The sequence below is a fragment of the Alexandromys fortis genome, unplaced genomic scaffold (assembly GCF_014885135.2).
Source record: "Alexandromys fortis isolate MF-2015 unplaced genomic scaffold, M_Fortis_MF-2015_v1.1 scaffold_189, whole genome shotgun sequence".
Classification (NCBI taxonomy): domain Eukaryota; kingdom Metazoa; phylum Chordata; class Mammalia; order Rodentia; family Cricetidae; genus Alexandromys; species Alexandromys fortis.
The window spans coordinates 1,648,131-1,661,131 of record NW_026068081.1 but is presented as its reverse complement, the minus strand read 5'-3'; the positions used below and the strand labels follow the sequence as shown (position 1 = coordinate 1,661,131).

The following is a 13,001-nucleotide window of genomic DNA, read 5'->3' as shown; positions in this document are numbered from 1 at the left end:
ATGCTGTTTGCTTAAAGGCAACATAAACCCATTGCACCCCTGGAGCTGTGGTGGTAAGCATGGTTTACATAGGTGGTGAACATGCCTCTGCCATGTTGGACTGGGCAGAACAAACAGGCATAACTGCAGAATTGGTCCTAGCCATACCCACTTAGCATTAAAAGAAAGGAGGGGGGGCTCCTGGTCAGAAAATGATTACAGATACACAATAAAGATAGATTCAGATAAAAATAAACCTCTGATTGTATCATAGTGTGTTTAAAAATGTATGTAGGCTTGGAAGAGAGAGGAAAAAGAGTATAGACAAGAATACAGTCATAGATGAAAAGAGTAAAGACAATAAAATAAGTATTAAAAAGTAATAGAGTTAAAAAATAAGCCTCGTAAAGATGGAAAATACAGAGTTTGGATTATGTATATTATTGTGTTTTCTTTTAATTTTTTGACTGTGGATGGGCTAAGTACAGAAAAACATTTCATTGTATAGCTGCTAAGCTAAACCAACATAAATATTTTAAAAGTATCTTAATTTCAAAATTTGAGTCTAAGTATATGTTACTTTGAAAAAGAGGTTCTGCTTTTGTTTCCACAGAGGGTGAGAACCTGTGGGTTCCTTCCAGACTAATGCTGTTTGATGGGAAAAGACCCCTCTGAAAGTCTCTGTGAACCCTAAAAATACTTCATCCAACAAACAACAGGAAAAACAGTTGAGAGAAAACAATGCACAAATTCCCAAAACGATTGTTTATAAATGTTTGTTTTTATTTAAAGGGGGTTGATTATAGATGGTTAAATGGTCACAGTCAATCTCTTTCTTAAAAAAAGAGGGGGGATATGATATAAAGAAGAAAACTTTACATTGTTATGGATCTTCATTTATTGATACAAAATTAAGGTCAATTTTGTTATATGTATATTTTACTCTTGTTTAAGGTACTATGTTTATACAGCTCATTTAAAATGTAATATAAAATTAAAAATTATAGATTAATAGATAGTCAATTATAATAGTCAAACTTGTAGTAATGTTAGGTTTTCTAGATATACAGAGATATATTCCAGTTAATCCTCAACCTTTCAAAAACATTTAAAAGGTTTTAAGAACTTAGACTTTTCTCAATAGTGAGACATGTCTGCTTCTGGCAACACCAATTACTTCAGAGAGGTTGATGGACATTGAATAAACTCGTTATGGAATTTGCCTTCAATGTGACAAGGCTAGTCATTTGGGCAAGAAACTGTTCTTTCCTGGACTGCTTGATGGTATGCTATACAAGCTGGACATGCAGGACCCACAGAAAAATGACTGCTTAACTTGTCTAAAGAAGGTCAGACAGTCCTTCAGGGTTCCTGATTCATGAAAGAGTCTGCCAGACATTCTACAGAACACAGAAGAGAGTGACTGACAAACTGCTAATATAGACAAAATAGTCTTCCAAATTCTCTGCTTCACAGAAAAGTCTGCCAGATACTATGGACCTGTAAGCTGAATATGGATGCCCCAATGTTACAAAAGAATTTTGGGTGACTGTCCAGGCAGCGAGATGTCTCTGTCAATTCTAGAGTTTTGGAAGTTTTGGAAGCAACTGTTTACAATGCACTTCCTATTTACTTAGGTAATATTATATCTTGGTATCTTTGCAGAGTTGAAGACAGATAGTTAACAGTTTTCCTTAGTTATGATCAAAGATAAATTGGATATAAAACTTTAGACTAACAAAAATAGGATAGATGATCGTGTATTTTCCTTAATTTGCCAAATGGACTAAATATTGTAACTATAATTCTTGCTTGATAACTGTTTTATATACGTAATTTTAATATGTTAAAATTCAAACCTTTCTTTCTCTTTAGACATAAAAGGAGAGATGATGTGGGATTCCCTTCTGTATGCTGTGAATGTTTTATTACCATTAGTTAATAAAGAACCTGTTTTGGCCAACAGTTCAGCAGTATAAAGCCAGATGGGAAATCTGAACTAAGATAATATAGAGAGAGTTGGCAGAGTCAAGGAGAAGCCATGTAGCTGCTGAAGGAGGCAGACGCCATGTAGCTGCCCAAGAAGCAAGAGGTAACAAACCACGAGCCTTGTGGTAAAATATAAAAGAATAGTAATGGGTTATTTTAAGATGTAAGAGCTAGCTAGAAATATGCCTGAGTCATTGGCTAAACAGTGTTGTAATTAATATAGTGTCTGTGTTATTATTTGGGTCTGGGTAGCTGGGAAATAAATGATCAGTCTCTGTTTAGAGCAAAGGATCATTTCTTTCTAAAAATTACTTCATATAAAAAGCAAATGGCAAATAATACATAGATCTAAATTGTTAAGCAATATGAACACTTTTAAATTCCTCTTTTTAGAACTCAGATTATCTTATACATAACTTTCACAAAGTTGACAGCCTTCTAGTATAAGCATACAAATAAAACATTTTTAAATCCTAATGTCAAAGTCATACAGAATTAATGCATAATTCAAATAATAATTTCTTACTTTAGACCACGAAAGATCAAGGAGATCAGCAGTATGTCCTTTATATTTGCAAAAGGGCCTTTGCCGAAATGGTGCATTTTTGTCATCTGTGTCTTCATCATTTCCGCTACATACCTAGTTAGATATAAAACAAACTTTAAAGCTGAGCTGTAGTGCTATCAAAACAAAAACTTCATACTTTTCCTACCCACCTGTTCTCTCATCAATTTGTAGGATGCCCATTTGAAATTTCAAGCCACCCAAAGCAGACTCCCCTTTTTATGCTGATTTACTACTTACCACCATTCTTTCTTTCCATGCAGTAACAAATTAGAATCATTCCTGGGGCAATTATACCCTGCTATCATAGTCTTTCCTCTCTCTAAAAGAGTCCTTTTTTTTGTCCTTTTTCTAGCATCTATTTCTTCAGGAGAAGTAGGGCCAGCTCAAGGGTTTGAGTCATGACTAGGCTAAACTAATTTAGAATTAGCTTTCTCCATTTCCAAAGGATGACTAGTTTAGCCACAGGGTGTGTTCAACAGAGCTCCCTTAAGAGACTTTCCTCTTTTCTGCCTTTGAACATTGTTGTTTCTGTGTGACATTTAATACAGTAGTTGCCTTTTTACGGCCATAAGGCAGAAAAGGTCCAAGATAAAAGAGAGTAGAAAGCAGGAAACTGGTGGGACTCTGTGTCCCTGATAATACTACTGAGATAACTCACCAAAAGAAACCTTACCTCTAGACTCACTTCCTCATTATTTAAGCCATTTTTAGTTAGGTTTCTGCTATTAGACAGAGGTGTGTAGAAAATAATGCTATACATGCATGCTAAAATTTAGTTAGCGCATGCTTTGTGTATCCATCATCTGAATGAATCCTAGCAACTCTTTGAAATAGATATTAACACTATAAAAACATTAATAAAAAGATTTGTAGGTCCAAGTAAACATTAGAAGGTCACAAAGCAACCTGTGAACAAGAGAATCAAGGTAGAATAAAAGTTATCCAACTCCTTCTTTTATTGGTCTTTTGAGACAGGGTTCTATGTATAGCCCTGGTTGTCCTAGAACTTGCTCTGTATACCTGGCTGGCCTCGACCTCACAAAGATCCATTTGTCTCTGCTTCTTGTGTGCTAGGATTAAAGGCAAGTGCCACCAACATCCAGCTGTTATCTAACTCTTCTTTCAAATGATTTAGAGCATGTAATGTGAAAGAAAACATGGAGTGCCAGCTAAGAATTTCATGTTTAGGAAAGAGTGACTAGGATGAGGATGGAGACAAAAGTTCACAGAACTATAAAGAGAAGACCATTTTGTGAAGGATCTCAAACTTGTAGCTCAAAAGTTTTGTTGGTATAAAGCCATGGAGAACCAATATAGAATTCTGAAAAGGAAAAGGTAAATGATCTTACTGGAACTTTCAAAAAAAAACTGAACAATGTCCAAAACTATTTGGATGAAGCAAATGGAGACAGGAAGAACAATAACGTAAAGAATGATGGCTTGGCTTAAAGTACAAGCCTTGAAAGATCTGAGCTGGGTTTCATTTGAAAGCTTCCTTCCTGAGGACTAACTTTCATAGTTTAGGACAAGGCTATACCAGCTGCCAAGGGAGACAAGCAATCTGAGAAGTCCAGAAACCACAACAATAAGTATTCTAAGACTGTAACAGTGGCAATCATATCCTGGCAATAACCAACAACTATAATTGGATTTAAAGCCTACTCAACAGGAGGGAATTCATGCCTGCTATTAGAAACTTAGCTAACTACCTGGGACTAGTGAGGTCATGGATCTTAGAAGAGAAACTACTGCTGCCACTTTACTAAACCAGCATAATTTTTAATTACATTCTAAATACTTACCCTTATACATACAGATAAGTGTAACTCACAGCCTTTGCCAAAGAAGCTCTATTTGCAATAGGCAGAGACCATTATAGAAAATCATAACATGTCCAAATGCAGAGAAAAACTGATCATATGGTGTATAGTCATGTAGTTATATCTACAACACAACTCCTACATTTAAGACTTAGGGAACCTGGACTTAGTCCCCAGCACCACATAATCCAGGCATGGTAGTAGATGCCTATAACCCTAAAAACTCAGAAGGTGATGGCAGGAGAATCAGCAGTGCAAGGTCATCTCTTAGTATGCAGTGTATAGCAAGTTTGAGGCCAGCCTAGGCTACAAAAAAAAAAAGTCAAAGTTTACCCTCATTATAAACAAAAATTTTAAATGTTGCTGTACAGTGGTGGTACACATCTTTAATCCCAGCACTCAGGAGGCAAAGACAGGCCGATCTTTGTGATATTGAGGCCAGCCTGGCCTACAGAGCTAGTTCTAGGACAGCTAGGGCTACACAAAGAAACCCTGTCTCAAAAAAAAAAAAACCAAGAAAAATGTTTTAAATGGTGTCTAAGTGAATGATAAACAAATCAGAGAGATAGCTATTAATTGTATTTTACATATGAGAACTTGATGAGTACAAACCCGGTATCCTGATTCCAAAAAAGCCAAAATAATACATTTTGCCTATTTAAAAAAAAGATCAGGTATTGTGTCACGTACCTTTAATCCTAGCACTGGAGAGGCTGAGGCAGGTTAACTCTCCATAATTTCAAGGCTAGCCCTATTTACACAGCAAGTTTCAGACCAACCAGGGCTACATAGTGAGACTGTCCCCCCACCAAAATAAAAAAAATATTTATCTTTAAGAAAAAAAAAGACTTAGGGAACATTGAAGAAGAAGGAGCAGAAAGATTTTAAGAGCCAGAGGACCTGGATATCTGATGTGAGATTGTGTCTCCTAAAAATGACAGAGAAGCTTCATCCATGATACCTCTACTTTATGGCTCCCTAAACAAGATGTGAACAAAGACAACACCAAAAGACAAGCAATGAGGAAGTGGGAAATGTCCTGGGACCCTACCACAGGACAAAGAACTATAGGCAACTAATAGATAATGACAGAGGAGAAATAGTCTTCTCCCAAGGGATAAGCCCCCTTAACCACTTACACAATAACAAGTGTTCAGCACTGAATTCATGTAGACATAAGCAACACTAACCATACTCAGTAGGTTATATTAATTTATTTACCTATGTGTGTATATGAGAGAGGGAGGGAGGGAACAAAGGAGGGAGAGAGGAGAGAAAATGAAAAGAGGCCAGGAATTTGAGAGGAAGCAATGTATGTGTGTACGCATGTGTGTGTGTGTGTGGGGAGCTGGAAGAAGGAAAAGGAATGGGGGTAAATAATGCAATTACATTTCAATAATAAAAATCATCAAAGTAATAACATGTAGGGAAAATGAACAGAAGCCATGGGGTAGGAAATAAGCAATGACATTTGTCTATACTGGAATGTGATTTGTGAGTGCTAGGGATGGAATTCAGGGTCTCGTGCATGCTGGACAAAGGTTCTTAATACTAGACTATAACTCCAGCCCCACAGAGAAACTTAAAAGTTTATAAATATAAACATCTTCACAGGAACCATGCAGGCAAACCAGAACATTGAGCTCTGGGCTTTTTACCAACTACTTCTAGATAACAACTTCTTCCCCAAATTTTACTACCAGACTAGTGAGCCCCGATAAAAGATATAACTAACATTAATAGTCTTGCCCTATTACATAAAAGTCAAATTCTTGCTTAATAACTATTTATTTTTCATTAACTTCTAAGCACATTTTCCCTAACAGTGATTCCAGGTCTCTTTAATTTTTTAAAACAGATTTGTTTTATTTTATGTGTATGAGTGTTTTGCATACATACATGTATGATGTATGTGTATGTGTGTATGTATATGTGTATACCAAGTGTATGCCTGATGCCTTGGCGGTCAGTAGAGGTTGTTAGGTCCCATAGCACTGGAGTCTGCATGGTTGTAAGCCACTGTGCCAGTGCAGGAAACTGAACTAGGTCCTCTGCAAGAGTGACAAGTATTCCTAACCATCTGCCCAGGCCTCTGGCCCCTAACCACCACCAGATTTTATTTTTTAAACAAGCATTTTATCTCACCGACTTTTTTGTGCTGGAGAGCTAATCTAGACCATTGCACTCTACCTCCAGTCCTCAGGTCTCTCAATATTTTTAATAAACTTTTTTTTTGGTTCTTCTGTGTAGCTGTCCTGGAACTCACTCTGTAGACCAGGACGGACTCAAACTCATATCTGTCTGCCTCTGCCTCCCGAGTGCTGGGATTAAAGGTTAAAGGTATGTGCCACCACCACCAGCTCTATTTTTAATCATTTTATGCATGAGGAAATTTTTCATGATGTGAAACTTTCTATTTGTGGCATCATATTGGTGCTCAAAATGTTTTAGATTTCAGATTAGGTATGTTTGACTGGTTTATAGATTATTGGAAAATGACTTTTTGGGCTGGAGTGATGTCTCAGAGGTTAAGAGCACTGGCTACCCTTCCAGAAGATCCAGGTTTGACTTTCAGCATTCACATATTCTTGTAACAGTCTATACACATACCTCAGTTACTTAATTTTCCCCCCTGCCCACTGGCTCCAGTTACCCAGGCCTGGATGCTATTTCTTGAACACAGTAGAACTGCCTTGCAGTTATTATTATATTCACTTCTAGGTACAAACAGAATCACTTCCTTAGCACTTTCAGATTTTGCACAAATGACAAGCCAGGTGGTGGTGGTGCACGCCTTTAATCCCAGCACTAGGGAGGCAGAGGCAGGTGGATCTCTGGTCTACAAAGCATGTTGCAGTTACACAGAGAAATCCTTTCTCAAAAACAAAAGAATGAATTTGGACTCTTATTTTATGCCATTCATAAAAATCAATTAAAATGGATTAAAGAATTGACTTTAAAGCCTACACAGTAAAACTCCTGGAAAAACAAGGAAAACTTTTCAAGGCAATGGATCTGACAATGATTTATTGGCTATGCTGCCAAAAATTCTGCGAAAGGTAAATGAGACCTGGGAGAGGGCAGTTGCTCTCCTCTATTCTCAGCTGTGCATTCTGTAATTTCGGTTATTTACTTCGACTCTTTCAAGAGACAGACAGAAAATTCATGTCATTTTATTACAGAATAGTACTGTAACTGTTCTGTTTCATAATGTCTTATTAAATCTTTTATATCTACATTTATAAATTAAACCCCATCATAGGTCTACAAATAAAAGGAAAACATTACATGTGTATGGTTTTGTTATACCCACAGTTTTAAGTATCCACTGAAAGTTTTAGACCACCTCTCCCAAAAAAAGAAGCATCAAAATCAAAAGCATCTTAGAGAAAAAGTAAATCCCAATACCTACAGGCAGGCAGATCTCTATGAGCTCAAGGCCAGCTTTGTTTACAAAGCAAGTACCAGGACAGCCAGGCCTACAAAACTCTGCCTTGAAAACCAAAAAAGAAAATAACCAACCACATGAAATAGCAGCTATAGAAATAGAGGAAACTATGTGTCATCCAAATATCTGATAAAGTTTTATATGCAAATATATAAGGAACTCTACAACTGGACAGTAAAAAAGCTAAACTAAAATCAAATCAGATAACTCAATTAGAAATGGTCCAAAGGTCCAATGTGGCTCAGAGTTAGAGCAGTTTCCTAGTGTGCAGAATATCCTAAGTACCACTCCCAGCATACATGCGCAAGTACACACACGCATACAAGAGAGAGAGGGAGGGAGAAAAAAATAGGACTTGATAGGCATGCTCCAAAGAAAATATTTGAACGGAGAACAGGTATTCACAAAGGCTTTGGACATCATTAACCATTAGAGTGATTTGATTGGTACCATTGCAAGTAAAAAAAAAATGCTATGATGTATGCCCTACAGCTGTCATAATGACTATCATAAAAAATTACAGTTACAAACCCTGCAATCTACACTGGTGACCTGCCTTCATGATCTGATTGTGCAATAAAGGCACAAATGTAGCAGGAGTAGCCAATCTGAGTCTCACCCAATATAAAAACCACACTTAGGGGCAGGCTCAATGGTACTTTTGGAATTTTTTGTCTTACTTTTTTTTTTTTTTTTTACATTACTAGTCTTTTGTTTATATACTGTGCTTTCTGGTTCGGTGTTTTTATGGTTTTTGTTTGTGTCTATATGTGTTTCTTATGCTTTTAAAAATTCTTTTTTTTTAAAAAATCACCTGTTTGATTTCTAAAGATAGAGATGGCATATAGAGATGGATGGGGGAGAGTAGGAAGGATCTGGGAGGCGTTGAGGGATGGGAAACTTATCAGAATATATTATATGAAAATACTATCTTAATAGAAATAGTAAATAGTAAAGGCTGACAAGAATTTGGGGGAAAATGTAACTCTAGGCACTGCTGGTGGGAATGTTGATTGGTTTAGCCACCAGGAGGAAGGTGGTATGGAGATTCCTCAGAAAATTAAAAATAGAATTCTTACTGATTCATTAATCTCATTTCCTGGTGTAAATCCAGAGGAATTGAAGTCGGGATCTAAAAGATTTGCACTATCATGTTCACTGCAGCCAATGACGGAGGAATAGATAAAGTAAATGTGCCTTATACACATCATGGAATACTATTTATCCTAAAAGGAAAATGCTGCCATTCATGCTAACAAGAATGAGCTTAGAAGATAAGTAAAATAAGCTATACACAGAAGGGTAAATACTATATTGTTGTCACATAAACGATTAATGTAACATAACATAGTTCCATTCACAAAAGCAGAATATGGGGGCTGCCAGGGATCAGGGGAAAGATGAAGCAGATATTATTACTCAAAGCATATAAAGTTTCAGTTATACAAAATTAGTAAGTACTAGAGAGCACAGAACAATGATTATACTTAATATACTATATTATAGACTTAAAATTAAAAATAATAGTCCAAAAATTATCACAAAAGTTAATAAATAAGGGGAATGAAGAAACAACTGGAGTCGATGGGTAGATTTTTGGCATTCACCGTCTTTATGCTTCCATAGTTGTACATTTATCACCAAACTCACCAAATTATGTATGTTCAGCATATATAGCCTTTTACATGTCACAACACAATAAACTATCTTTAAAACTTTTTTATTACATTTGTTATTTGTGTATGTGTATGAGTACATGAAAGTCAGAGTACAACTCATAAAAGTTCATTCTCTCTTTCTATTATTTGGATCCTGGGAATCCAATGCAGGTCACAAGGCTTAGTGGCAAGCACCTTTACCTATTGATGGTTCTCAATAATATGTTGTAAAAAAAAAATTCTATTCTTTCATTTAATATTCATAACATAGCTTTGTCTTCTTTCTTTGTTTACTACTTCTCTAGTTATTTAAATAATTATTAATATGTTGTAGGAACTCAATAATACATATTTTTAGACTGAATGAAGACAAGTACTAGATATCAAAATGGCAACTAGTGTAGCATAATTCATAAGAGCATAGGTTATAGAGGTAGAGGTGGAGACCAACTCTGACGCTATATTTATCAACTGTGAAACTGTTACTTAGTATTTCAAAGCTTTCTTTTTCTTTATCTACAAATTAGATAGTGATAGTAATAAACTATAGATTTATAAAATGTTGTAGACACAAATTTCACAAAAATTTCTCAATTCCTTCTAGCTCTCTTTATTCAAGTTTTAGATTCTGATCTATGACCCCCCAACATTTCAATGATCTATTCCCCTCCAAAATTTTAAGTAGCTGTTAAGTGTTATTAATACTCATTGACATTCCACCAATTAAGTATACTGAACAAAAATTTACCCAAGAAACACCTAGTTTCTAGGTTTTTAAAAAAAGCATCCTTACAATTTATAACATTAAGAAGAAACTTTACACAGAACCACTACATTATACTCTTCTCCAACTGCGGATTCTTAGAAAAACCCAGAAAGCTAAAAGTCCATGCTAAAGCCAACACTACAAGTTTTTAAACATTTAGACAGCAGGGCAAGCTAAGCATGCACCTCGCTTACACTTCCTGAGCTACTTTCGGTAATCAGGAGACACATCCTAGGAGTTATAATTCTAGGTTTGGGAACACTGCTGGGAGTAGACGAGTGGCCTTGGCTCATCAGTATCTGCCCCCAACTGTACAGAAGATTCTTTCATGTTCTGCTTCACATGATGATACAGCATGTGAAAACACTTCAAAAGGGCTAAGACACCCAACTATGAGCCAGACCAACTGCATAGGAAAATGATCTCTACTGTGCTTATTGTGCTCCACTGTATCTAATTAGGTTCAAAAATAATTCCAGACAACAAACCCCAAAAGACATGAGACAGAAGCCTCTCTCAGCTGTTTTGAGAAAGAATGAGAGAAGTCAAAGCAATCTCAAATGACCTTTTCCTGAAAATGACAGACTACTCAATTGTTTCAGAAGAAAAAAGTTAAATAGTATAAGACAAAGACTAACTTTTCTATTAAAGAAGTTTAATAGTTCTCATTTATAATGTTTTATACTCCATTAACATTGTAATTACACTTAGAGATCAGGGTGGGGTGGTTAGACAGAAGTAGTTATGAATCTATAAGCTGCTAAGCATAAACAAGACACAGTATAGTTTGTCTTTCAAAAGCAACAAATACTTAGAGGCTTTATAGTAAATTAAACTAATAAATAAACAAACCCTTTTCCCCAAAGCAGTTAAAATTGTCACTATGCATTAGTGAGTGAAGGTTTTAGAGAAAAAGTGGCCCATGTAGAATGGGCATAGTTTAAATGGAAAGAAGGGAGACTAGAAGCATTCAGATAAGGGAAAAACTTAGAATAAAAGCACAGAAGCGGGATTTCAATGCTGACTGCACACCTACTACAGTCAGCATGGAATAAGATGTCAAGGATTAGTTCAAAGCCTAAACAGAAGGAAGTATGCTAAGCAAATATATAAAACTACACATGACATATTATCAAATCACAATGAGTAATAATTCTGCCTGCTGGATTTAGGGAAACTAATAAGAGAACATAAGCCATTTAAGCTGAATTCAGATAGGGTATTCTGGACAAAGTAAATACATGGGAAAAGATATCATTGTGAAAGAATATTTAAGACAGATCAGCATGGGAAGTAGAACTTGCAGACACCAGAGTATTAGAACTGAGTTAGAAAGGCAATATGATACAATATTAAGACGTATCTTTTTCCTGGAGGCAATAAAAAGACATCAGAAAATTTAACTATAATTAAACTATAAAATTAAAATTTTTAAAAATATTAAACCTGGATTAAAGTAAAGTGATATTTTATTTAAGTATGCGTTATTAGGTTGGTACCTTGAATAATATTCACCATTTGACAATCCTGAAACTTGATGATTTTTCACTTGGGAATATAAATAGAAGAAACACTTGAATATTATGTGTTAATTTTAATTAACACCTTGACAAAATTTATAATAGAAAAATATTTTAGGGCATCAAATAAATCATAGAATTTAACAAAAGTAACTATAAAACTTGAACATACCCCTGCGTCTGTGTCAGACTTTGATGAACTTAGACTTTCCTGAGATGGTGATGGTGACACACGGCCTAAAAGCAGCATAGTATTTGTTAAAAAAACATATATGAATATAAGCTAATCTACCAACAAAAACATTCTGAAATAATAATAGTCATAACATAGAATACCCTGGAAAAACACATTTTCTAAATGTGACCTATAACCACACAAGCACCTACATGTTTGTCTTTATTATTTTTATCAATTTTAATAAAACAGCTTAAACAGTTCCCTAAATTAGTAAACAAAATATCATCTAATCTTCGTTATTCATAGTGAATACATTTTTACTAATTACAAAAAGTAGCAAGGGGAAACAGCAAAAGACCAATAAAAGGTCTGAGCTGAGGTCAGGCTTCAAAGGTAACTGCAATTGTCTTTTTGCCTTAGGTAGAACAAGAAATGTCCATGTAGAACAAGAAAAGCTCACTCACTCTACAAGTAACCCATTTTAACTTGGGCCACATCATCTTCAATTATGTATTATGACATACATTAAGGAAATCCACAAAGGTTTTCTAAAGAATATAGGGTTCCCAGGTCTGGTGGCACAGCCCCATTAACTCAAGATACTCATGAGGTTGAGACAAGATCTTATGTTCAAAGCCTGCCTGAGCTACAAAGAGAGTTCAAGGCCAGACTGGGCATCACAGTGAGATACTGTAATTTCTTAGAGTGAGAGACAGATTGTATAGAGATTAATCATAGATGACTGGTATACTGTGTTCTTTAAATTGGTATTGCACTCTATATTCTCACCAATGGTTAACTCTATTTTCTTTTCTCCCATTTCTTAACATCTTATTTTCAACCTTAGATGATTAGGAAAGAGATGATTTGTGGATAAAGTTAGTTACATTAAAAATTATAAGAAAGTTGGGCTAGGCGGTGGTAGCGTACACCTTTAATTCCAGCACTTGGGAGGTAGAGGCAGGCAGATCTCTGTGAGTTTGAAGCCAACCTGATCTACAAGAGCTAGTTCCAGGACAGCTAGGACTGTTCACAGAGAAACCATGTCTCGAAAAACAACAACAACTATATATAT

The 13,001-nt window shown here is 35.6% G+C and overlaps 1 protein-coding gene across 6 annotated transcripts in view; it reads right to left on the bottom strand.

The window, feature by feature from the left end:
* The window catches only part of Wdr44 (WD repeat domain 44), a 99,509-nt gene that overhangs the window by 18,578 nt on the left and 67,930 nt on the right, over positions 1-13,001 (bottom strand). For 4 of the 6 annotated variants that reach the window (XR_007588687.1, XM_050121910.1, XM_050121912.1 and 1 more), the window contains 3 exons: positions 11,921-11,985; positions 7,769-7,849; positions 2,495-2,608 (listed from right to left, as the gene is read on the bottom strand). Coding sequence is in view for 5 of the 6 variants with exons in the window: in XM_050121910.1 (XP_049977867.1) it covers positions 2,495-2,608; positions 7,769-7,849; positions 11,921-11,985 (260 nt within the window). In the remaining variant the exon portion in view is untranslated. The remainder of the gene's footprint in view (positions 1-2,494; positions 2,609-7,768; positions 7,850-11,920; positions 11,986-13,001) is intronic. The other 2 variants (XM_050121914.1, XM_050121915.1) reach the window with 1 other exon arrangement.